Source organism: Panthera uncia (assembly GCF_023721935.1).
Source record: "Panthera uncia isolate 11264 chromosome D3 unlocalized genomic scaffold, Puncia_PCG_1.0 HiC_scaffold_8, whole genome shotgun sequence".
Lineage (NCBI taxonomy): Eukaryota > Metazoa > Chordata > Mammalia > Carnivora > Felidae > Panthera > Panthera uncia.
In genome coordinates this window covers 36,072,484-36,099,308 of record NW_026057586.1, presented here as the reverse complement: position 1 = coordinate 36,099,308, position 26,825 = coordinate 36,072,484, and the positions used below count along the sequence as shown (strand labels likewise).

The window sequence follows — 26,825 nt, the reverse complement described above, 5'->3', positions numbered from 1 at the left end:
TAGCGATGGCTGGGGAAGGGCTACTTTTAAATGTGCAGCATGAGAAGCTGGGGTTTGGAAGGTGAAGGAATCGGCCAGAAACAATTTGGTCCTGTGTGAGTGGTCTTAGATGGGAAAGGGGGATGTGGACAGGGCTTGTCTGCGTAATGACCTGATGGGAAGGTCTGTCAGAAAGAACCACATCAATGATCCTGTTTTAGGGAGCCTGGGTGAAAGGCCCTCCCTTATCTGAGACTTAGTCGTTAAACTTACAAGTGTCAAATGAGGCCCTTAGTCCTGATTTATTTTAGAATTTATCTTGGGGACCTTTGGGGCATTCACGGGTGAAGAGAGGTTAGTAATTTTTCCAAGAATGCTTTGGAAAATTTGCATTGCAAATACTACTAAATGTCAGCAGGGGACTTGAAACTCTGACACCTTGTTGGAGCTCTTTGTGCTGATTAAATTCTTGTCTCCAGTCTAGAATTGGCAGCTTATTCTCCTTAATTTTCATGCAGTAATCAGTGTCGAAAGAGTATTTCTTTGACAGTTGCCCTTGGGGAAAACTGGGCCCGGGCTTGCTATTTAGGGCCGACGGTAGTAACTCAGACTCCACGGTCTCCACTTAGTTCCAAGAATGTCCACATTATTAACCTCTTTTCACTATTTACTGCGGACTTTGGTGAATAATGGAAATTGGGGATCTGCAAATCCATTTCAGAATTAAGAAGAGTGAGTTCTAATGGTCTGATTAAAATAAGTTGAAGTCTTGTGTCTCAGATGAATTAGCTCTTTTCAAAAGATAAGGTTTTAGTGGTAGTGGTTTTTCCCTCTCTGGAGATAACTTTGATTTAAGAACTCACTGCAGACTGTCAGAGCACCCACTGTGTTCTGCTTGAAGAAAGCAGTGTCAGTCTTGGGCTTACATCTGCCTCCGGGAAGAACGAATTGTATCCAAGAACACGACAACATCTATCTTCACTCCCAATGGGCAAGTCACAGGTCACCCTCCCCCCCCCCTCCAGAAAATACCTTTGTGACCACTAATAATTGTTGGTCACAGACAGTTGCCCCTTGTTGTGAGGCAATTTTTCTTTAATTTTTCATAGAGTCAGTTTGGTTTTCTGTGCTTTGGGTTAAATAAATAATAGTAATTTGCAGTCACTTTTTTAAATGGTAAAATATCTGATCTTAGGAAATGGCTGAGGATAGGCTTTCCTTCCTCCTGCTTTTGTGAAAAGAAAATCAAGAATGGGTAAGTGCAATAAGTAAGTCTAGAGATGTAATGTAGAAGCCTGATGACTGTAGTTAATAGTATGTTGAATTCCTGAAATATTCTGGGAGAGCAGATTTCCAGTGATCTCAACACACATACACGAATGTTAACTATGTGAAGAGGTAGGTTAATTAGCTTGACTATGGTAATCATTTCCCTGTGTGTGTGTATCAAATCATCATGCTATACACCTTAAATATACCCATTTTTTATTTAAAAAATTTTAAGCTGATACAAAGATAAAGTACACAGTACCCAATGTGAACAGTTAATAAATTTGGGCAAAATGTATGTGAGTAAACAAGGGTTGCGTGTGCTATTCCTATAACTTTTTGTAATTTTGAAATTACAAATCAAAGTGAAAAGCTACCCAAACATGCAAAAAAAAAAAAAAAATCGTGGGAAGGTGATGTAGAATGGTAAATTGAAATAGTCAAACTTCAGTGGGAGGAATCTTTGGTTTCATGATGGAACTGTAGGGTCAACTATGCAAGTAGATACCTTAGTTTACAAACTGAAGCCTTGTCTAGTACATAAAAGGGCTGTTTTATAGTAAATTATGTGATATAGGTATATCACACAGCACTTTGTGTTGTATAGATACAACAGCACTTTAAACAACTACAACAACAACACTGCATTAAAAATACTTAGGCCTAAATTTAACCAACTCCCTTAAGCAGATAAATACAGCTCTTGAATCTCTGTACCTGTTTCTAGAATATGTGTGACCTTAAATTTCACTATCATATTGAATAAGAAGAAGGAATGGTTGAAGGGTTTATTAAAAGATTACACAGGGCAGTAACGTTGGAGTGCTTTGTTGAAAAAGTCAGGATGACTCTGCCGGGGAGGAATCACCTTTCAGCTTCTTCCATGGCATTTTTTGGCACTTGGGCCAAAAGGAAGGACACGTATAAGAAGGCAAATAACCGATTAGGGATTGTTTTCTTGTACCTCTCTGATATGTAAGAATTTCTTCAAGAAAAGTTACATCTAACTCTGGTTTGTAGAATGAATGTATATTTTATATGTAATGACTTCTCTTAAATGTGAGGTGCGGGTAACTAATTCAAGGTTGATAGGTTCAGCATTGAAGCCCTTAGGTAATGGTGGAAGGTTCAGAGTCCCAGAAGCCCAGGTGGTCTGGGCAAGAAGCTGAAAGGCAGGTAGGTTGATTAGGGAGGTGAGGGTTCCAGTCCCCCTCTTAAGGCAGGAAGGAGCCAGAAGGTTTTCCAGCTTTTAGCTGATGTGTTTGATGCTTTGGAAAACGGAATGGTAACAATATCTACCGTGGATTAGCCTAAAGAGTGAGAGTCAAGGTAGGGACACCAGCTGGGGTCAGCATTTGGTGCAATTTGGGAAAGATCATGGAAGCCAGACCTGAGGCAGGGATGAAGGGAAGACAAGATGAATTTGAAGCCTGTTTCACAGAAGAAATGAGGGAATTAGGTGACTCTTTAGAGGTGGAGGATAAAGGAAGGGAAGGAATCTGGAAGAGTAGATTCTAAACTCTTGGGGCTGGACGCCTCCAGGAAAAAAAATCAGATTTACAATAGAATAAAGATAGTCCTTATCTGAATAAATGAAATTTATTCTATTTTCTATTGTGTTTTGTTTCCTGAAAGAAGCAGTATAGGTTCACTAGGTTGGCTCCATAACCCAGTAAGGGTCTTTGAAGATGCAGGTTCACCCAGAGCTTCCAGTATCTAGACTGGGTGATTGGGTGCTGTGTGCTGTTAACAGGGCCCTTTGGGATCCACTGCAGGGGTGGGGGTGGGGGGCTAGTGTTAATGTGCGGGAAGTAGTCAAAATCTAGTAAAGTGTCTGGGAATTACCTGTTGACAAGGATTCCTTGTAAGGGCTTCTTGGAGTAAAAGACCTCCAACTTAGAAAAAAAAAAAAAGAATGAACATAAGGAAGGAAGGAAAGTAAAAATGAAGGAGGGAGGGGAAAAGAGAAAGGAAGAAGAGAGAAGGTATTGAAAACCATGGGGTTAGATTCCAGAGGCCAAGACCCCATAGGACTTGCTCTCTCCAAGTCACCTTCCATGTCGCTGCTGGAGTTCTTACTCTTAATTTTTTTTAATGTTTATTTCTGAGAGAGACAGAGTGTGAGTGGGGAAGGGGTAGAGACAGGGAGACACAGAATCTGAAGCAGGCTCCAGGCTCTGAGCTGTCAGCACAGAGCCCTACATGGGCTCGAACCCACAGACAGTGAGACCATAACCTGAGCTGAAGTCGGATGCTTAATAGACTGAGCCACCCAAGCATCCCTGGGGTTCTTGTTCTAAAAGCAGAACAGGGAGAAGACTGGATTCTGGGTGAGATGGAATAAGCAAACGCGATCCCATGTCTCCCATTAAATACAAGTGTAAGTTAGGGCAAAACATAGGGCAACTACGTGAGGACCCTGAAGAGTAAATGGCAGAGGAGGAAAAAGTCTAGATTTTGAAATAGCATTGAAATGATGGTACTTCTAACATTTTTCTTGTGTTCTCTGGTCTGGACTCAAATCAGCCTGAAACCCAGAAATGGGCATTGGTATGGACAGAGAGCGTTCCAGAAGCAGCCTTCTGCTTTTGGCTTGAGTAGGAGGAAAAAGGATTCCAGACACTCAGAGTAAAAAAGCTACCCACTTTTCTTATCCTTTCCTGTGTTATCTTGCACCCTAGCCCCTAGGTGATGCCATAGTGAGAATAGCCATGGTAATTGTGTGCAATTGGGGCCTGCAGCACCCAAAACTCAGAGGGAGGGAAGGCGTAAACTTTCTCTGGGAGGGAGAACCGTGGTCACGAGAGGGTTCGGAGGCACACATGTTGTTTCTTTCCCGTGGTTCTCCCACAGCTTGACTCCAGATATGGACACAGTCACAGAAAATAAGTGGCAGATCAGGGTATATAATGGCCCAGCTTTCTGGCTGAAGGACTAAGAGGGGGAACCCCAGGGAACCTAAAAGTATCAAGGAGTTATGTAGGAGGAGCTCAGGAAAGTTACCTGAAGATTTTTTTCATGAAGCCCTGTGTTCACACAAACTGTACATGCATGAATCTGGCCCTAAACAGCATACCGCAGAATGTGGGAATGAAGCAACAAGGCAGGTCATGCCCAAGTCTCAAACCAGTCACTGGGTGGGACAATCCAAAGGGCACAGTGAGAATTTTGAAAACTGAACTGGCGCTAGAACCACAGCCCATGAAAGACAGGTCAGAACTTGTGGCTTGAGTTGAACCAGGTTAATTGCCTACTTAGACAAAAATGTCAACATTTTCTGGAATATTTAAACAAAATTCAGAGTCTTAAAATTTTCAAAGTGTCCAGGAAATAAGCCAAAGTTATTTTGGCATACAATAAAATAGGAAAATCTCAACTTGCATGGGAAGAGATAAATCAACACACCCCAGTGCCAAGGCAACATAGATACTAGACTTTTTAAATACTTTTAAAGCAGCCAGTCTAAAAATGCATCATCAGAAGGAAAGGGCAATGCTATTGAAGTAAATGGAAAGATAGAAAGTCTAAGTAAAGAAAGATATAGAAGATATAAAGAAGAACCAAATGGAAAGTATAGAAATGAAAATAGCCAAAATAAAAAGCTCACTAGATGGGCTCAGTAACAGAAACGATAAACCTGACTTCAGATGCACCAATAATTACATATAACTGGCTTACTCATAGCACTTAAAAGGCAGAGATAATCAAAATGAAAACACAGGATCCAATGAAATGTTGCCTACAAGAAACCCACTTTAGGGCGTGCCTGGGTGGATCAGTTGGTTAAGCCTCTGACTTCAGCTCAGGTCACGATTTCACGGTTTGGGTTTGAGCCCCACGTCAGGCTCTGTGCTGACAGCTTGGATCCCGGAGCCTGCTTCAGATTCTGTGTCTCCCTCTCTCTTTCTGCCTCTCCCCTACTTGAGCTCTGTCTCTCTCAAAAAATAAACAATAAAAAAAATTGAAAGAAACCTACTTTAATTAAAATGTTATAGGTAGTTTAAAAGCAAAGGGTAACAGAAATAAATACCATGCAAATGTTAATTAAAAGAAGTCCATGTTAACATCAGAGAAAGTGGACTCCAGAATCATCATCATCATCATCATCATCATAGTAATAATAAAACAGCAAGAAGTAAAGAAGGACATTGTAATGATGAAAGCGTCAGTTCACCCAGAAATGAAAAAAACCTGTAGAGCTTCAAAATAGATAAAGCAGAAGCTTAACTGAAATAAGAAATGGAAAATCATCAGTTATAGTTGGAGAGTTCAGCATTCCTCTCCAGTAATCAGTAGAGCTGGTCAGCTAAAAGTCAGCAAAGCTATAGAGGAACTATATAGCACCCCCAGCCAACTGACTCCAATTAAGAATCTCCGAGCACTCCACCCAACTACAGTGGAGTACCCTCATTCTTCAAATATGGGTAAAACATTCACCAAGAGGGACCACATCCTGGGCCATAAGGCAGCTCATAACAACTTTAAAAGAAACGAAACCGTATGATAGGTTTTCGGACCATGATGGAATTGAACTTTTTAATAACAGAGATAACAGGTGTATTTCTGTATGCTTAGAAATTAACATACTTCTAAATAATTTCGATGTTAGAACTTCTTGATGGAAATTGGAAAATATTTTGAACAAATTGAAAACAAAATAGCAGAAATTGTGAAATGTGATTAAAATAATGCATGGAGGGAACTATTTAGCATTAAATGCTTATCTTAGAAAAAATAATGCAAACATTCACCTTAAGAAACCAGAATAAAGGGACGCCTGGGTGGTTCAGTTTGTTAAGGTTCAACTCTTGATTTCACTCAGGTCATGATCTCATGCTTCATAAGTTTGAGCTCCACGTCTGGCTCTTCACTCTCAGATTCTTTTTTGGGATTCTCTCTCTCTCTCTGTCTCTGGCATTCTCTGTCTTTCAAAATAAATAAGTAAACTTAAAAAAGAAGAAGAAGAGGAGGAGGAAGAGGAAGAAAAAGAAAACAGAATGGAAAAAAAGAAACTGGAGCAAGTAGAAGGAAATAATAAAGAGTAGAAATTAGCAAAATTGGAAACAAAACAGTGAAGCAAAAATAAAAATAGATTTTTTTGAAAAAAATGACAATGATGATGGGGAAAAAAAGACACAATTTGCCAACATCTGGAATGAAGACAGTATATTATGATAGACCCCACAGACATTAAATGAGTAATAAGAGAATTATAAACTGTTCTAAGCACCTAAAATTGATACCTTAGATGAAATGGTCTAATTCCTTAAAAACCACACACTATTAAAACTCACCCAAGGTAAAATGGGTAACCCAGTTAGCCCTATTTTTAACTGTTACTAACAATGTCTACTAAAGAAACTTAATTTGCAGTTACTAATCTTAAAAAGGAATCTCCAGACCCAGGTAGTTTCCTGGTTAATGTAAACATTTAAAGACAAAATAAAACCAATATCATACAGTCTCTTCCAGAAAGTAGAAGAGGAGAGGATGCTTCACCAATGGTTCATTTTACAAGACCAGAATTACCATGATAGGAAAAGAGATAAAGATAGGATACTATAAACCAGTATCTCTCATGAGCCAAGAAGCAAAAATCTTCAGCAAATATTAGTAAATGCAGCAATATATAAAAAGAATAATGCACTATGGCCAAGAGGGAATGCAAGGATGGTTCAATATTTGAAGTTCACTCTGTGTAACCCACGACATTAATTATGTGCAGAAAATCCACATATTAGTTGAAATAGAAAAAGTATTTGACAAAAATCAGCATTTACTTATTAAAAAAAAAAAAAACAAAAATGAGCGAACTAGAAATTAGAGGGAGCTTTTTTGCCTTGATAAAGGACAATGTAAAAAAAAAAAAAACTATAGCTGATGTAATGATTGTGAAAGACTAAATGCCTTCCTCAAATTATTGAGAACAAGGCAAGGGTGTCTACTTTTATCACTCCTGTTCAACATTGTACAGTACAGTTAGGCAAGATGGGGGCTGGGGAGGAAGGAAGAAGATATACATTGGGAAGGAAGAAATTAAATTGTTTTTGGTCACAGACAGCATTATTGTCTAAGTAGAAAGTCTGAAGGAATCTACAAGAACAAAACCTAAAAACTCTTAGAATTAATACATTTAGCAAAGTTACAGGATATGAGGTCAACACACAAAAATCAATTTTATTTCTATATGAGAGTAATAAAGAGTTGAGAATGGAAATTTTTTTTAATATAATTTCCAGTAGCTCCAAAAAATGTGAAAACCTTAAACTTTAGCAAAAAGTCATATACAGAATCTGTAGTTATAAACTACAAATCACTGATGAAAGCAATCAGGTGATTTAAATTAATAAACAAATTGTTCATGGATTAGAAAAGTCAGCATAGTAAGGATGTCTGTTCTTAAAGTTTATAATGCATTTCTCCTAATACTTCCAGAAACATTTTATGTAGATTTAGACAAGCTGTTTCTAACATTTATATGAAAAGGCCGAAGGACAGGAATAGCCAAAAGAATTTTGAAAAGGAGTGAAATTGTAGGAATCCTATTACCTGATTATAAGAATTACTCTAAAGCTATGGTCATCAAGATAGTGTGGTATTGGCAAAGGGACAGATGAATGGAAGAGAGAGAGTCCAGAAATAGAGACACACAAACATAGCCAATTGACTTTTTTTTTCTTTTTTCTGCAAATTTGTGAAAGCAGTTAAATAAAAACAGAATAGTCTCTTCAAAACATGGTGCTGGATTCAGTGGAAATGTGTATGGGAAAAAAGTGAATCTTAATCTAAACCTCACAATTTACACAAAGATTATGTCAAAACAGATTTATATCTAAATAACTAAAACTACAATTTTTAAAAACATTTTTTTATAAATTTATTTTGAGAAGGATTGTATATGTATAGGTGTATGTAAGTGTATTATAATGACTTAGTCATATAGTAGACATCTCTTTATTTTTTTTATTTATTTTGAGAAAGCATAAGCAGGGGAGGGGCAGGGGGAGAGAATCTTCTTTTTTTTATATTAAATATAATTTATTGTCAAATTGGTTTCCATACAACACCCAGTGCTCATCCTAACAGGTGCTCTCCTCAATGCCCATCACCCACTTTCCCCTCTCCCCCACCCCTCATCAACCCTCAGTTTGTTCTCAGTATTTAAGAGTCCTTATGGTTTGCCTCTCTCCCTCTCTAACTTTCTTTTTTCCCCTTCCCCTCCCCCATGGTCTTCTGTTAAGTTTCTCAGGATCCACATATGCGTGAAAACGTATCGTATCTGTCTTTCTCTGCCTGACTTATTTCACTTGGCATAATACCCTCCAGTTCCATCCATGTTGCTGCAAATGGCCAGATTCTTTCTCATTGCCAAGTAGTATTCCATTGTATATATAAACCACATCTTCTTTATCCATTCACCAGTTGATGGACATTTAGGCTCTTTCCATAATTTGGCTATTGTTGAAAGCATTGCTATAAACATTGGGGTACATGTTCCCCTATGCATCAGCACTCCTATATCCCTTGGGTAAATTTCTAGCAGTGCTATTGCGGGTCATAGGGTAGATCTGTTTTTAATTTTTTGAGGGACCTCCACAGTTTTCCAGAGTGGCTGCACCAGTTTGCATTCCCACCAACAGTGCAAGAGGGTTCCCGTTTGTCCACATCCTCTCCAGCATCTATAGTCTCCTGATTTGTTCATTTTAGCCACTCTGACTGGCGTGAGGTGGTATCTCAGTGTGGTTTTGATCTGTATTTCCCTGATGAGAAGTGACATTAAGCATCTTTTCATGTGCCTCTTGGCCATCTGGATGTCTTCTTTAGAAAAGTGTCTATTCATGTTGTCCGTCCATTTCTTACTCTCCATGCTCAGCATGTGGGGCTTGATCCCACGACCCTGGGATCATGACCTGAGCCAAAATCAAGAGTCAGACGCTCAACCAACCGATCCTCCCAGGCACCCCCAAACTATAAAATTTTTAGAGAAAACTGGAGGAAATTTTTATGACTTAGCATTAGGCAGAAGGTCTACTCTCCTACTTCATGTCTTTGAGATTCTTTCAATGTGTGCTTCTGTTCAGTGGATAAGGGACTTCAGTGAGGTAATTTAGAGGACTAACATTTATTGAACATTTACTGAGTCAGGCATTGTTCTAACTCAATCCCTACAACACCCCTGCAAAATAGATACTATAATATTTACTATCTCACTTTTGAGATGAGGAAACTGAAGCACAAATATTCATAAGTATGACCAGAGTAAATTCCACAGCAGCAGAACAGCAAGTGCCCTGAGCACTCTGTTTTCAGACCTGGGCTGTTACCCACTCCTCCGTTCTGACATCCTCATCTTCCTCATTCTTTTTGAAAATGCAAATCACTGATTTTCATGACTCCCGCAACCCAGGCCATCTACTTTTTCTTTCTGTGTGAGTTCTATTCATCCGCCCACATTTAGGTTGGTGGGTTTTTGTGGTTGAATCAGAGCAGCGTTAACCCACTTCAATCCATTTAGCGCCCTCTTGTGTCTGCAGTGGATTTTACAGCAAGCAGTGCTTCCGCATTAGGGCTGGGATACAAAAGATCTAGTGGGAAAGCTTCTGAGGATCAAAATGTGATAAATTGGTGTGATCAGAAACTTGAATTCCCTTAGACGTGAACTTTCTGGTGAGTTGCCTCCATGTGATTTGTCAATAAGAATAGAATCTTGGAGGGAAGCCGCTGACAGAAAACTACAGAAATTCAAGTTGGCTTTTAAATCTCATTTTGCTACCTTCTTTTGTAGTAGGGCCTTGGCCTTTGGGCTTCCTGCATTGTGGGTGGCCCTGAGCTGTTAGGGTGAAAATCTTCATTCCTAGCTTTTCAGCCTTAGAGGCAGGGTCCTCTTTAGGGGTGCATCTCTCCAAAGGGTAGAGGGTAGATTGCTTCCCCCGTGCCTTTAGGCCAATTTAGAAGAAAGTATTAAAATCTGCGGGCGGATTTGCTTCAACAGTGAAGTAGAATAGGAAGAGGACAGTGGCACACGCTTCCCTTCCCTGGAGATTTGCCAGTTTGTTTTGGGTGGGAGAGGAGGAAAGAAAGGGGGAAAGGGAAAAAATGGGGGTAGAATGTGCTGAATTCTCAGCGTTATTCCTTGAAAGTGTGGGCTGTAACTTTCTGAAGGAGGGAGGTATATGGAGAGGGATGGGCTAGGAAATAAATTCTAAAAACCAAGAAAAACACCTGACACTTTCTATTAAACAGTCATATTTTGTTCTTGTCTATTTATTTACTTTTCTATTACAGATGTAATAGATGTCCATAGTGGGAAATACAAAAGGGAAAAAAACATATCCAAAGAACATATACCAATCATAAGTTTAATATTTCATGTGTTTTCCTTCCCTTCTATGCATGAAGATTTGACTGTTTTGTTGAATTAGGTCATGTTTATAATTTTTTACTTTTTAATTATTTTATCAGAAGCATTTAATGGGTTAGGACATAACCTATTCAGTCATTTACTGGAGCTGAGTTCTAAAACTATGATAGATATTTAGGTCTTAGTTAATATTTCATTTTACTTTAGTACTGTTTATGTAGAGAGAACAGAGGAGGGGCAGAGAGGGGGGGGGTGGGGGTGGGGAATACCAATCAGGCTGCCCGCTCAGCACAGAGCCAGTGCAGGGCTCGACCTCAATAATGGCGAGATCATGACCTGAGCTGAAATCAGGAATTGGGATGCTCAACTGACTGAGCTGCCCAAGTGTCCCAGGTATTAGTTAATATTTTAATAGAGGTGACACTTCAGTGACTGTCTTCACTGCTTTATTATTATTATTATTATTTTAACTTAAGGGTTTTTTTCTTAGTACAGATGCCTGAAATCACCATGATGGGGAAGAGCTCAGAGAGGACTTTAAGGCTCTCAGTACTGACATAAAGGAGCCCACCTACCCTGCCTACGCTGGCTGGAGGTGGCCTCCGCCCCTTGGTATCAATGGTTTGTTTGTTTTGTTTTGTTTTTTAATGTCTGTTTATTTTTGAAGTAGAGAGAGAGAGCACAAGCAGGGGAGGGGTAGAGAGAGAGGGAGACACAGAATCCGAAGCAGGCTCCAGGCTCTGAGCTATCAGCACAGAGCTGACGGGAGGCTCGAACCCTCAAACCGTGAGATCATGAGCCAAAGTCGGTCATTTAACTGACTGAGCCACCCAGGCCCCCCTGGTATCAATGGGGTTTGTAGAGTAGTTCCTGCACTTTCAAGAGCCTTGTGTTTTTTTCCCCTCTGTCAAATGGGAGTAACATTTCAAGGGCCCCCTTAGAGCTTGGCACACAGTGGGCATTAAATGAAATTATTTTAAAGCAATGACAGCACTGAGTAGCTTTATTACAGGATTTGTATCAGTTTGCCTTGCCACCTGTAATGTGTGAGGTTACTTGTTGAACCTCTTAAGCATTTGATACCTAATTATTTCTTTTAAAAAAATACCTCTGCTGATTTAACAGAAAACGCTACCTCATTATCTTTTTAATTTTTTTATTATAGTGATGATGGACAAATTGGTGTGTTATTGTAGAATAGCTTGTTGTCTGTCTTACGAAATGCTTTTGACTTTTTTCTCTTGACATTTAGTATTTTCTTAGAAATTTGTATGAATTGTGTATACAGTAAGTCATCTAAGCTTTATCATACTATCATATGGCTGTTTATTATTTCTTTACCTTAAACTTTGATTTTCTTTGTATGTTACATACACCTTTCTCATGAAGATGATAAAGTGGTCGTAATTGTGATCTCTTCATTGTAAATTCTGTAGATGAATTTTTAATCAGGTCTATATTTCTTGCAAAGAATGACAGTATTATATATTCATTTCCAACCTTCCTACCCCTCATTAATTCTCATGTCTTTTAAATTTGCCTGAAATTCTATAATAGGGCTAAATAATCATGGGGCTTAGTGGGCACCATCTTTTAATTTTCCTGATTTTAACAGGAGTATCTCCAGTGTTGCACCAATAAGTAGAATATTAATCAGTTATTTTCACAAATGTAGTGTTTATTGTGCCAAGCATATATTCAGTTTTTTGAAAATTTGAGTTTTTGCATGTTTAAGAGCATCCTTTTTCTCACAGCAGTTGTGTGTTTTTGTTATTTGATCTTTTGTTGGCTAAGAAAGTATTTTCTAACATCACACATATATTTCAATGCTTGGAATTAGTGTATGTTCACTATTTCATGCTTTACTCTTTTCATTCAGCGCCATTTTCCTACAACCTACATATAAACATGTGTATGTGTGCACATATAATGAATAAAAGAAAATATATCTGTGTGTTAATAATGATTATCCTTGAATTATGGTGGCATTATTGAATTATTTTCACTTCACTCTTCCGTATTTTCCACTTTTCTAAAATGATATGTCCTGTGACCACGAAAAAAAGTGTTGCCTGAAAATGTTAATCCTTTGCCAATTAATGATGGGTGAAAGGATTTAGGAGGTCACCGTGATCTAAGAAAGCCTATTTATGTCATGTATGTAACTTACTTGTTCATTATCTAGAATCCCAAGTGATTTTGATATTACGGGAACTGAAAAATTAAAGTTAATACTTTTTTTTTTACAAGGCAGTAATATGGCCTATCTTTTCTTTCTGGTGAAAAATGATAATATGCAGTGACTGTCTTTTCCTTAACTAAGAATTTGGGGCTTGGTGTCTGAAAAATTATTTTTTTCATGCTTTCTGAGATTTAAAAGAATCTGAACAGTCTTTTAAAGGAATTACAAATAATAAAATACGTATTTATCTCTTATCTAAAGGATTAAAATGATAATCAGGAGGGTTGCATAGCACCTGAGACCTGCCAGGTTGCTTTTAAAAACTTGATTTTTCCTCTTGGACCCAGTGGGAGGCCACAATCCAGACACCGTCCCGGGGGTATGGCTGCCCCGTCTGGGACTGCACACAGATATAGAAACATAAAAGCATGCATTTATGCATCAAGACACACAGAAACAACAATCACTGTATTTGGTACCTTAATTGCATCTTCCAGACACCAGGAATAGCCCTTGCTTCCTCTGCCACGGTCAAGACTTTCTGAGATGAGATTTAGCTAATTTCAGAAGAGCTCAGGAAATCTCTTCAGATTCAGTTTGTAACACACCGTGTACTTAAAATATGAAAATCTCAACTGACATTATGATCACTGAAGATTGCATATACATGTAAAACCATAACTTCTCCTCCCTTTTCTCTTCTCTTCTGTAGCTTTGGGCCAGATTATGTTGTATGTGGATGGGATGAATGGAGTAATAAACCACAATGAAACCATTCAGTGGCTGTACACTCTCATTGGGTCAAAGGTAAGAGAAGGTTATGGTCGAACTTTTAATTCAGTTTGCGTATCATATACCTTTCTTTTTGTTTTCTCTGAGATGGCTTTGTGGAAAGAAATTCTATTTAGCTTGGTTCCAGCCTTGTAACAGAAGTGAGGATGACTGTTTTACAGATTTTAAAATACCTTCAAATTGCAAAAAGTTTATGAATTTTTAATGCATTTTATGTTCTCTTCTTTCAAGCTTTAATCAGATGCTTTTGGCACCTCTAGTTTTTAATGTTTAATTTAAAAATTGTGCTAGAGATATAGTATCAATCTTATCTGTTTCATTTCATGTTCATTTATGTTCAGTTACAAAGAGACATATGTGTGTGTTGTGCATATGTATGTGCATATTCTTCTGTGTAGTTGAAGGAATTTGAGACCACCTTTCAACTCTACCATCAGTTATAAAAGTAGCAGTTAGTAAAGATTGACCAGGCCCCAGGCACCATAGTAGGTGTTTTATAAGCATTATCTCCTTTAATCCGTGATGAGATAAATGAGACCGTGATGAGATAAATAACATCATCCCCATTTTGTAGTTGAGAAAAAGAGTGCTTAGTTGGGAGAATCCTCTGATTTCCCCCATGGATCTTGGCACGTGATAACCTGATCCATCCAGGACTTGGCTGTGAGCCCCACACTCGGGAAGTGCCCCAACAAGGCAGACCTACCCCATCACTTGAGCTGGGCAAGGCTCTGACGTGGTCCTCCCTGCATCCTCAGGTGGCCGTTTGGAGGGGGGATTGAGGAAGAGTAAGAAGGGATCCTGTCCCGAGTAGGTGCAAGTGGATCAGGCTGGAGTGTGGTCAGCTTTTGGGGCGAGGGTGGGGTGGGGCAGCATGGAGGAGATGAAATTGACTATAGTGGGCAACAGGGTCAGGCAGAGGGGCAACTAGAGGGCCTGCATGGGGCAACTAGAGGACTTGCACAGGTCACAGAATCAACATAATGTTCTGGGGGGGGGGGTCTCTGGAGAGCATGTGGTCAGCCTAAACGGCTCCCATCCCTGTCCTCACTGCCACCGCCACTCTGGCAAGCCACTCAAGGCTGGTGTGCGCCAGCGACGAGCTCATGGTGGTGAGTCTTATCCCTTGGCCTGACCTCTCCTGTTACCTGCTTCCCAAAGACTCTGCTGTGCTTCAGGAACACTCAGCCCTGATTTGACTTTGTGTCGAAAACAGATTCCATTTGAGGTTTATTGTCCTTACAGACTATCGTCCTGGTGATGGTGCCCTTGTGTTGTGAGAAGGGCCTTTTCTCCGTGGATGGCACCGATACGCAGGACTCATTGCATCCCAGATCCTTGGTTGACCCTTACATCTCCTTCTCAGTTTTCCTTTTTCTCATATTATTGATGATCGATTTTTTTCCCCATTTCATAATAGAAATAGCCATGGTTTCTCTCAGAAGACTAATAATTTTTTCTCCTCTCTCTCTCTCTCTCTCTCTCTCTTGTTTTTGGTTTTGTTTTCTATGGAAAATGGAAATGAATCTATTTACAAACTGCTGTAGGTGACCTTAGATGCTGAATGAAATGCTGGCTTTACTAGGTTGATTTAGCCAGGCTGAGGGAAGATTTATATCTCATATCCTGTTTCAGTGTTTTCTGTTTTTTTCCTTAGGCTGGGAACCCTCCCCAAGCTTCATGTTCATTTGGAAACTGCTCCCTTCCCAATGCTCCCTGGATGGTCTCGAAGACCCCACAATCTAGGGAGATGGGAGGAGATTCTGTGATAGAAATGGACTTTTGGTACATGTTAGAGACAAATAAATCTTTATAGCTTTATTTATAGTCATGATAAAACACCAATAGCCAGCTCTATTTCTAAAAGGAAATAAAACCTAACATACTTACAGTAGGAAAAGTGACCATCTTTTAGCTCATCAGCAAGAAGGGCATAGAGCAAAGGCAAGATCTAGGTGGTGGGTCGGGAGAAAAGAAGCGAGGATACAGAGGGAATGTCACGGAGGGAAGACAGGGAGATGGAGAAAAGTGAGAGGAGAGATCCCAGGGGAGGAAAAGAAAAAGGGGACAAGAGAAAGAGGAAACAGGCCCAACAGCGATCATTTCTCTGCTCAGTAGATGGGAGGAGTACTCAGTCTTTGGTATTGCAACACCATGCTGTTGATTTTGCTTTGGAATCATTCTTTTAAGAAAAGCAAATGAAAGGAACCTCCTTCTTGCATTTCTGTGTAACATGGAGAAATCCTAAAATTAGAAGCCTTCAAGAATAAGTTTGTAGGAATTATGCTTTTCCAGCCTCCTTTCACATAGTGTTCGTGACCCTGGGCATCTCTCCCCGAGGCCTCTGTCTGAGGTGGAGTGTTCTCCTCCTCCCCAGCCACATGGGGCATCGGCACTGGATCGGTGCTGGTTTTTTCTCCATCTTTGATTTTTCAAAGGAGGGTCCATAGTAGTCTCCAGCTCCTGTGCTCAGCACTGAGCCGGTCACTATGAGGACAAGAAAATAGAGCCCATGGTCAGCCTGAGCCTTGGAACTTACAGTGTTGTTAGAAGGGGGACCATGGGTGACTCGCAGCCTATATCCACCCGCTGTGATGTCAGCTAAAGGACTCGCTCTGTTCTGCAGGGTGTGCTCAGTTGCAGGCTGGTGGCTGAAAGTCAGCAGTGGGAGCAGCCAGCAGATTGATTTTCAGTGTAGTTCTGATGAGATCACCTCTTATTTGCAAAACCAGTAATGGAGGCCCCTGACATCCCCCTTACCCCCAGGTCTAGATAGTAAGGTATCTGCAAGAAACATGGGTGCACAGACCTGAGACCTTTAGGTTTGGGGAAGGAAGCCTCTGTCCCCTCCTTACACATAGGTTTTCCAAGTTCAAATTAAGAAATCTGGAAAGCCAGCGGTCCTAGGGCTTTCTTTTGACTAAGAGTCTGATTTCTCAGAACCTAAAAGGTTTACCTTGAGTTCGTATTGTTTTGGCCTTAAACAGGAATGGAGCTGATAAATGAAATCTTGGGTTAGAGAAACCTTGTCCTTCTGTTTTCATAATTGTTCATTTTCCTTCCATGAAAGGCAACAAGATGTGATTTTGCAGCCTGCCGGAGGGTCATTATGCAATGCATATTTGCAGATATTTGAGACTCATAGCCAGAGGAGAAAATTATGCATTTGCAGCCAAATAATTATTTTTTAAAAAGAAAGAAAAGAAAGTGTTTTCAATAAAGTGTTTCATTTTATTTACAAAAGCCCGTCTTTAAACTCCACAGTCAGAGGTAGGGAGAAGATGCCCATCTCTTGACTTCTCACACAGTATGGAATTTTTTCTCTTCATACATCTGAAGTCCAATAAATTGGGGTGAAATGATTCAGCTTGTACAGCATGGCCTTTCGTCGCTCTAACACAGAAAGTCTGTCTCTCTTTATAGATCTCCTTCTGGCCTATGGGGGAGGCCCAGGGTCCCCCACCTCCTTGTGGGTTCTCCAGGGATGCCTCTTGTTGTAGTCATGGAAACTTCCCTCTCTGGATTGCTGTCCACCTTGGCTCAGCCTGCTCTTTCTTTTTCTGCCCCTACCCCCACGGAATCTAATTTTTTTCAGCTGTGCCCCAGGTTGCTGATCACAGATCTCTGGACTTCCTTTTTGATGGTTTGGAGGTAGGCATGCTCGCACAGTAGCAAAGCTGTGAGGTGGTGACACCTGGTCGCAAGTTGCAGGGGAAACCGAATAATGGAGATATGGGGACATCTTGAGGAATAGCTTCCTCTATTTGGGTTTCTGGATATAGATAAGTAAAAGCAAAGATAGGGTCACAGCTTTGAATCGGAGTGGCCAGGAATCTGGCATTGCCTCTGGTAGGAATAGAGAAGTTGGACATTGAGATTCGTTGGCAGGAGAGCTTTGACATACTATTTTTTTGTTTTTTGTTTTTTTTTAATGCTTATTTCTGAGAGAGAGAGAGACCGAGTGAGCAGGGGAGGGGCAGAGAGAGGGGGAGACACAGAATCTGAAGCAGGCTCCAGGCTCCGAGCTGTCAGCACAGAGCCTGACTTGGGGCTTGAACTCACGAACTGTGAGATCATGACCTGAGCTGAAGTCAGATGCTCAAGCAACTGAGCCACCCGGGCACCTGACATGCTGGTTTTGAGGTGAAGGCACTGTCCACAAGGGCAGCTAAGCTGGTTCCTCCATAGTGCCATTTGCTCCAGGAGGAGGGGAGGAGATTGAGTGCACCCTTTGGTCTCAAGCCCTTGGCATGGCATCTGATCCATCAGATGCCCCACATATGAGTGAGATCTGAAGCTCTTTTTGAGTTACGTAACATAACATGGAATCCTGGCCTTGAAGAAATGGTGAAGTCTTGTTAAAGATGTTTCTGATGTTCACCAGCCACATTCCTGATACTTCTAGAGGCAGAGGGAGTGTTACTGTTGGGCTCTGGAATTGGTGGGAAGCCTTCCTTCCTGGGACCCACGTCCACCTCTCTGACGTTAAACAGACCACACCTCCGACTGCAAAGTGGTGCAGCCACTCTGGAAAACAGTATGGAAGTTCCTCAAAAAATTAAAAATAGACCTACCCTACAACCCAGCAGTTGCACTACTAGGTATTTATTGAATGGATAAAGGTGTGCTGTTTCGAAGGGACACATGCATCCCAGTGTTTACAGAAGCACTATCAACAATAGCCAAAGTAGGGAAAGAGCCCAAATGTCCATCGATGGATGAATGGATAAAGAAGATGTGGTGTGTGTGTGTGTGTGTGTGTGTGTGCGCGCGCACACACACACACACAATGGAGTATTACTTGGCAATCAAAAAGAATGAAATCTTGCCATTCACAACTATGTGGATGGAACTAGAGGGTATTATGCTAAGTGAAATTAGAGAAAGACAACAATCATATGACTTCACTCATATGAGGACTTTAGGATACAAAACAGATGAACATAAGGGAAGGGAAGCAAAAATAATATAAAAACAGGGAGAGGGATGAAACATAACAGACTCATAAATATGGAGAACAACCAGAGGGTTACTGGAGGGGTTGTGGGGGGGGGGGGCTAAATGGGCGAGGGGCATTAATGAATCTACTCCTGAAATCGTTGCACTAGATGTTAACTCACTTGGATGTAAATTAAAAAAAAAAAAAAAAAAAAAGAACAAAAAAACCCGCCTCCTTGTGGGTTTTCCAGGGATGCCTCTTGTTGCGTTAAACAAACACCATGCACTGCTTTCTGGAGCAACACAATGTCACTTCCTCCCTGGAAACTCTTTGAGTATTTAAAGGCAGTTAGCATGTCACCCTGTCCAAGCTCAGCTTGATTGTTTCCACAGATAGTCGTTGGTGACATAATTTGCAGTTCCTCATCATACTGGATATAGCATCCTTCTTCTACACATCCCACTTTTGATTGATTAGGCTTTTCACCGGCAGCCCTGGGTGCTAGCTCAAATTAGACTGATAATGCCCTAAACTTCCCAGGGTTTTTGTTTTTGATATGCCAGCTTCTTCCATTCTGCATCTCCGTGATTGACTTACACCTAGATGCCGAGCTTTGCATTTTTCCCCGTTGGTATCATCAGAGTTCCAGCCTTAAGATGATTTTGCGTTTTGCTTTGGCTATTCATCATGTTAACTGTTAGTCCTAGGGTTTTTGTTTTTGTTTAAAAAAATTTTTTTTAGTTTATTTTTGAGAGAGAGAGAGAGCGAGCAAGAGAACGATCAGGGGAGAGGCAGAGAGAGAGAGAGACACAGAATCTGAAGCAGGCTCCAGGCTCCGAGCTGTCAGCATAGAGCCCGATGTAGGACTTGAACCCACAAACTGGGAGATCATGACCTGAGCCAAAGTTGGCACTCGACCAACTGAGCCACCCAGGCGCCCCAGTCCTAGTTTTATTTAACATAAATTTAATGAGCAGAATTTCTCTGCCATTAACCAAAACATCGATATAGCCAAGGAATGCATAAGCCCGTGCAGCTTGCAGGTTGGCACTAATAGTCATTTTTAGACCATTTTAGTGGGAAGGCGCTGAACTCTGATCATCCAGCCTCATTTCTTCATTGAGTTCCAAAGCCAAAGTCAACGTATGCTGCATCTGCTGTTAAGTGCAGATCCCTGAGACCAAATACACTTGTATGATCCTTTGGGTGGATTGCTTTTTCATCTATAGAATGGGTTTAATAAATGATAAAATGGGGATAATAATAGTGAAGAATAGGTACACTGAGCATTGTATCTGCAAACAAGTGTCCAGTGTTGTAAATCAACATCTCTTTTCCCTCACCTCTTTTCCCTCAACCTCCTGTTTAAAGAAGGAGGTGGCCTCAGCTTGCCAGAACCTGCTCACCTGGAAACTGCTGGTCCCAGGTGTCTCTCTCTCTTTTCTAAGTGCTTATGAGACTTTCATCCAGAAAGCCTTTGGAGCATGTTGCCAGGGATCAGTTAGAAGGTTTAATGAAGTGTAGGATATAAATTTTTCAGCTTCATCTATAATCCTTCTTTCTGAAAATTGGGACATGAACTTTGCATTGTGTGAGATGCCTGCATTGTAAATTCTCAGAACGTCACATGTTATGCTCACTTATTCTTAAAAGTATTATGCAGGAGTATATTAATTTATATGCTCAAATGTGAAAAGTAAAATATAGTTGCCATGTTGATAAGCCATTATTTGAATACCTGTTATCCCTCCAATGGAGCATCAGATGTGCTATTTTTTGAGGGACATAGTTTTCCAAGATTCTTAATTTCTGCATCTTTGGAGCTTGACATGAAGAAATTGAGATTGTGTACCTTCATTAGAATCATTTTCCCTTCAGCAGGATGCTTATTAAGATGTTCTTGCATCTGGCTTCTGTCCAGGAAGGGAAAGTTTGGGGCTTTAAAGTGTCGTTTGTGATTGACATCAAAATATGCTTCACATGGTTAAAACTGATTCACTCTCTTTTCCTCTGTTGCATCTTGGGAAGTTTCTGTTGTCTTTGCTCAGCTTGTCTTCATTAAGTCTTCCTGATGAGCTTCAGAAATACATTCTTTATGTCTTTTACAGTGCTTATTATTTCTAGCATTTCCATCTGACTCTTTCTAGTTTCCCTCCACTGAAATTTCTCATTTGTTCGTGCACGTTGTCCACCTTTTCCAGCAGAGTTTTTAACATATAGATTGTTGTACATCATAGAGTTCCAAAGTTAAGTTAAATCTGTCTGTTGATTGCTTAGTTTCTTTTTTTTTTAAGTTTATTTATTTTTGAGAGAGAGACAGAGAGGCGGAGAGAGAATCCCAAGCAGGCTCTGCACAGTCAGTGCAGAGCCTGATGTGGGGCTCAAACTCAAGAAATGTGAGATCATGACCTGAGTCTAAATCAAGAGTTGGATGCTTAACCTACTGAGCCACCCAGGCGCCCCTGTTGATTGCTTACTTTCTTGAGAGCAGGCATGAGGACTTCGCGTTTGTAAAACTTTGATTTTTTTTTTTATGATCATAAGTGTAATATACTCTTTGTATAAAACTTTAGAAATACAAGAAGAGAAAAAAATCACCTGAAATACTTCTATATAGATTCAATGACTAACTTTGTACATTTTCTTCTAATTTTTTAAAACGTTATTACATAGTTAACACTATATTACAAGCATTTTCCTGGGTCATCATACTATTTTAAAAACATGTTAAATGCTTATGTAATAGTTACAGAAATGTACTAAATTCATTGGGCTTTTCTTGTGTTAATCAATTTGTTTGATGCTATAGCATTTAAAGAGCTTTGTTACTAACTTGATGTTAACATGTTTAGTAAATGAGGTTGTGTTTGAATATTTTTCCATGTTTATCGTTGTTCCGTTAGGTAAGAATTTTAAAAATTATACAAGTTTCGATGGAATGTTTAAGTAATATTTGTGTTAGAGAAATAGGGGACACAAAGGGCTCTCTTCCCCTTAGGGCTGTTGCTGTCCTTCTGGTTATTTGGGTACATATGACTGGAAAACTAATTCTCACCTATATGATCTCTTGGATGTCCATATGAGGATAATCTCAGTGCAAGAAAAAGAAAAAAAAAAAAAAGAGAAGACCTAGTTTGACTCATTGTTATTTTATGAAGATGTCAGGGAGAGAGACCAGAGATTCAAGCCAGACCTTACAGGAGCCAGCGTGCCAAGGGGATCTGGTCCAGAAAGGCTCTCCAGCCACAGGACTGGACAGCAGTGTCTTTAATCCACTTTGAGATGATCATCTTCAGGGAGCTGATAGGCAGTAGGAACCATAACTCTAAAGAGGCTTGTGGATAACCTGGAATTGTAGCTTACTAATTTCTGCAAGCAAGATCCCCCATGAACAAGAGAAACAGAAGCAAGGGGACTTTGACCCTTCTGCCTTTTTAGGGCATTTGGTCAAGGACTAGCAGCTGTGTTCTAGATTCTGGAGAGACTAGGGATGGGTGGTTCTAAGACGGGAGAATATCTGGGGGTGATGCAGACATCCCAGAGCAGCCCATGTGCTGTTCCTCGGGAAGCAACGCTCTGGGAGAGTTGGATGGGCTGGAGAACCGGAGGAAGTGTCGGCTTCTGCGAGCCAGCCTGGGAGTGGCCCTATCAGCTCAGGTTTGCTTTTGCCAGCACTGCTAACCCTGCTCCCCACAGCCTTTCTCCACCGGCCAGCCCTCCTCCACCCACTCTAAGGAGATGGGAGCTGGCTGTGGTGTCCTCTGTCATGTTTCCAGGGCTGATTATTTACTTAGGAAAGCTCTTTAACCTTGATTATAGCTCGTGAGAGAATATTTGTAGCATTTCCCCAAGGCTTATGTGTTTGCACCGGAGGGAAAGATGGGACTCCCCATAGTATAGCAGAAAGAATCAGATTGGCCTTTGTGTTTTCTTTTGACGTCTTTCAGAAATTAGTCATGTGACAGGTTAGGTAGCCTTCTAGAACATGAGATTTTGCATCTGAGAGTAGGGATGTCACTAACGGGACAAGTATCCAAAGTTGTTGATTTCCCTCCTTCATTTGGCAGATGTTACCAGGGTGTTCTTTAAGGCAGTAGTTTAGTGTGGAGGCTTTGGTATTCCTTAGTTAACAATATCAGTGGATATATGTTCCCTCATATCAACTAACTCTTCATAATTACACTGAGTATCCTAAGAGAGAGTTAGCAAAGGGGGTGTTTTCTGACCTTGTCCACTTTTATTCATTGTTCTTTAAAGAAACCTCCTGCTAAGCCCCAGAAGTTTATCTCAATAGAAAGAAAATGTTCACTGGTAGCATTTTTTATTATTTTGATATTTAATTACTTCTGAATACTCTGCTGTGTTACATTCTGCAAGATTTCCTCTCCGTTAGCTCCTAAACACTTACAGGGTTCCCAGACTCAAACTTGGCTACTACATGAATCACAAATGTAGTTTGGTTCCCTTTCTGCAAATTCCATCAGGTCATAAGGAGGTCAGCCATCAGGCCTGGAGGCCATAGCACATGGATTTAGTGCAGGTGACTTCCTGTCCAGGCAGAGGCACCAGCCCTGGTCTCTACATGCCTCTCCCTGTGCCAGATACCTACAAAGCCCTGGCCCAGACTTCTGTACTCCCGTAATCTGCCTGGGCCCACACTGTATTTCTGACCAGACGCAGTTCATTTTGCAGGCAGCATCTTAGAAGGGGACAGATTCAGGGTCAGAGGTATCTGTTGGACTGTTTGATAACCAGTTACAAAGGCTCCAGGGCCCATTCTGAGCTTCTGGCTCAGGGATTCTGAGCTCCTGGCTTAGGGATTCTGAGCTCAAGGATATGTCATTGGGATAAAGTATTTAAGTGTGAAGGACTTAAAAGTATCTTAAGTCGCTTGACTCTTTGTTGTTGTTAAAATAGTCCATATATTCAGGGTGCCTGGGTGGCTCAGTTGGTTGGGCATCCAACTTCGCTCAGGTCATGATCTCACACTCTGTGAGTTCGAGCCCCGCATCGGGCTCTGTGCTGATGGCTCAGAGCCTGGAGCCTTCTTCAGATTCTGTGCCTCCCTCTCTGTCTGCCCCTCCCCTGCTCATGCTCTGTCTCTCTCTCAAAAATAAATAATAAAAACATTAAAAAAATTAAAAAAAAAACAGCCCGTATATTCTTAGTTCTGGTAACCTGGTAACCAATGTGGCAAAGCTTTATAAGTCAAGTTATCTTACCAATTTCTAATTCAGTTTTAATAACCAGCATCCACTTCCAGAACATGTATTTATGCTTTTTAGTGGAAAATGAAACAAATAGAATGAAGCATGTTTTTCTAACCCCCTTTGTAATTTAAATCCTGAGGTTTGGAAATTGTTTTCTTTTTATGGTTGTTGAATTTTTAGAAGAGTAGGAATTTGGAAATTTTGTTTGGAATACTTTTATTTCTACCTAATAAGCAGCATATTTGACCTTCTAAGTATAGTTCTTGTGTTTCTCTAAGTACAATAAAACACAAAGGGAGTTCGTTTGCTCTAATGTGCAAAATTATTGAGAAACTGGCTTTTATGCCTTTTCTGTACATCTGGTAGTTATATTTTATCTAAAACGCAGCTGCCTGGGTTCTGTACTGGCTGACTCCACACCCTCTCTGTGGGTTGGCCCAGAAGATAAAAAAAAGGGAAAGTCCTATGTCAACAGTATCCTGCCACCCCTCCCCCAGGCCCAGCTTCCTGGCATGGAGGTGACATTGGATCCCCAAGTCGTTTATGGAACCCGGAGGCTCAGTCCCCAGACAGAGGCTTGACCTGACAAATGTTACATCCCTGGGGCAGCTCTGTTCCCCTGAAGGTTCATGGCCTCTATTTTATGCTGAGTAAGAACAGAGTGCAAGATGATGGCTGCAGCTGAAAGTAAACCTCAGCCCTGTCGCCCCCAAAGTGTGCTAAATACTTATGAGGAGCACAATTCATAGCTGGCCGCCTGTTCTCATCCTGCCCTTGTAACACAGGGGTTGTCTAGAGTCCTGTTAAAGACTATGATTTAGCTATGTGTTTTAAAGTGATATGAAGCATAGTTTATTATAATGGACAGTGTTAAAATAGAGCACTGGGATCCCCTAGCATGTAATTACAGAAAATGTAGGTAACGTGTAGCTCAAAGGCTGAATCTGGACCCCCGGTGTGCTCCCTCTGTCCCTAAGGGAGTGGGATTATTTGCGGGAGTACGATCCCAAAGGCTGACACACAGCTCTTGTGTTGCACAGAAGCCCACAGGCGGCTGGATCAGCTCCGACCCTGTTCCCCCGACTCTCCCTCCCCACTGTAAACGGCTGTCTTCTGGCAAGTGCTCTCTGTCCTCAGCAGCCTGGCTCTGAGTGCCTGTGCAGATAATGTTCAATCATGTGGTGTGGAGGTATTTTGAGTCTTCTCTCAGCGGTGAGATGACCATGCCCTTGAAGGCAGGGCCATGACTTTCTCACTCCCTCACAGGTGGTGGGCATCTGGAAAGCACTCAACATTGTCAAAGAAGCAGCACAGCATCTTGGGGCAGGAGGGACCTTAAATGGGGTCAGCCCTTCCACCACCATCCGTGTTCTGAATTTCTTCCTTGGTAGCCTTCACAGGTGGCCCCTCTGATCCTCCAGGTGCGCGAAGAACTTGCCCATTTGTCTTAGAGCCGCTGCTTTTCAGACGGACTCCTTTTTGCCCTGTACTCATGTAACTGTTTTATGACTGGTTGCTTCACCTTCTCCTGTGATTGATGTACCTTCAGAATGAGAATCAATTCTTACTGATATTCCTTCGGTCGTAGACAGATGGGCAAGTGCGTGAGCCTGTGAGTCACTGCATTGGAACGTGTCATTAGAACATGAAGGAGCACGGGGAAGAGCTGAAAATCCAGCTCATATTGCAGGGACGCCACCTTGTCCCTTTGAGGGGCTTTCAGTGGCTGAGCCATGCCATGGTGTGTGTGCACGGACACCTGTGTCACCTGTTCCCACCTTCCTCATTCACGGTCCTTGCTCTTGCCGCCATGCTGGGCCTGCCTCTCCTTACCTGTCACCGTCCTGTGGTTCGTCCCTTCCCAGTGGATACGGGCTGGCAATCCCCATAGCCATTTCTATTAGGATGTGTCCAAGATAAGTGCAGTGGAACCTAGAGTAGATTTTTAAGAGCTTTGAGATGAGCAGCGTGTTTGGACTTGGAGGGATGGGTGTGTGGCCTCCACTGTGGCTGTTCCAAAGCTTTGGAGGGTTTTGACTGCATTCCAGATACTTGTGGGCATCAAATGAAATGATTTCTGGATAAATAAGGGTTGATGTAGAAACCTTTAAAAGTCATGTGCTTTTATTACTTTCAAGTCTCTACAGTAATGCTAATAAGGTATTTCTGGGGAGAAGTCCTGCTGGACGTATTTGGTGATTAGTTAGGACATGCTTGCAATTAGTACCATGCATTTCCATAAATTCACATTCTGCTCTTTTTTCTAAAGTAGTTTAACTATCGAACATGTTTGTTATTAATTTCACAGAGTAAGGCTTCCAAACACACACAAATACACACTTAGGCTCAATAGAAGCCAATTTCATAGAAGCCTAAAATCGTGAATCAGAAGAGTTTGGGATTTTTTTTTTTTAAACACAAATACAATGCCAAAAGAACTCCAAACAGAACCTTTACAGCAAAGGAGAAGCAGACATGAATAGACATGTTGAAACCAATAAAAAAAAAAAAAAAAAAAGACTTTGCTAGAAAACAGTGGTTTCTTAAAATAAGCTTCATGAGGGAGAGTGGCTAAGGGGTTCTGGGTCCCTGGGACTGTGTTGGCCAAGATCTTGTGACCACAGAGATGCTCAGGAGGAACACTGATGAGAGGGATGTGAGAGGGCCCCTGCAGGGTGGGGAGTGAGGAGGGCAGCAGCCCAGACCTTGCCCAGGAAGGCACTGAGAAGGCTTAATCTACTTAATAATAGGCCGCCCACTGAGGAAGTCGCCTGGGCTTGCTAGATTTTATTTACTTGAAGAAATGTCTGTAGCTCTAAACATACAAAGATAGCACAGTTCATTATGCCTTGCCTTCCCCTTCTACCCCCAGCCTTGTGGTTGAAAAAAAATACTCAGGAATTCAGTCCGGGAGCAGGGGACTGAATGCAGGATTCAAGTTATGAAAGTAGAAACCCTCTGAAGAGGTCAAAGGCCTCTAAAGAATTCAGTGTTCATTGTGGTAAGGATGTAACGTTTAGAATGGAAGCTGAAAGCACTGCTTGCCCTCCAGACGATTGCGGTGGGTGGATGGGGGGTGGGCAGTATCGCTGA

The 26,825-nt window shown here is 41.2% G+C and overlaps 1 protein-coding gene and 1 long non-coding RNA gene across 6 annotated transcripts in view; one reads left to right on the top strand and one right to left on the bottom strand.

Annotated features, from left to right (window-relative positions):
• The window catches only part of FHOD3 (formin homology 2 domain containing 3), a 469,815-nt gene that overhangs the window by 261,534 nt on the left and 181,456 nt on the right, over window positions 1–26,825 (top strand). For all 5 annotated transcript variants that reach the window (XM_049619507.1, XM_049619508.1, XM_049619506.1 and 2 more), the window contains exon 6: window positions 13,504–13,598. In XM_049619507.1, the coding sequence (XP_049475464.1) occupies window positions 13,504–13,598 (95 nt within the window). The remainder of the gene's footprint in view (window positions 1–13,503; window positions 13,599–26,825) is intronic.
• Window positions 1–26,825, bottom strand: part of LOC125914273 (uncharacterized) — a 152,113-nt gene that overhangs the window by 102,923 nt on the left and 22,365 nt on the right. The window lies entirely within an intron of this gene.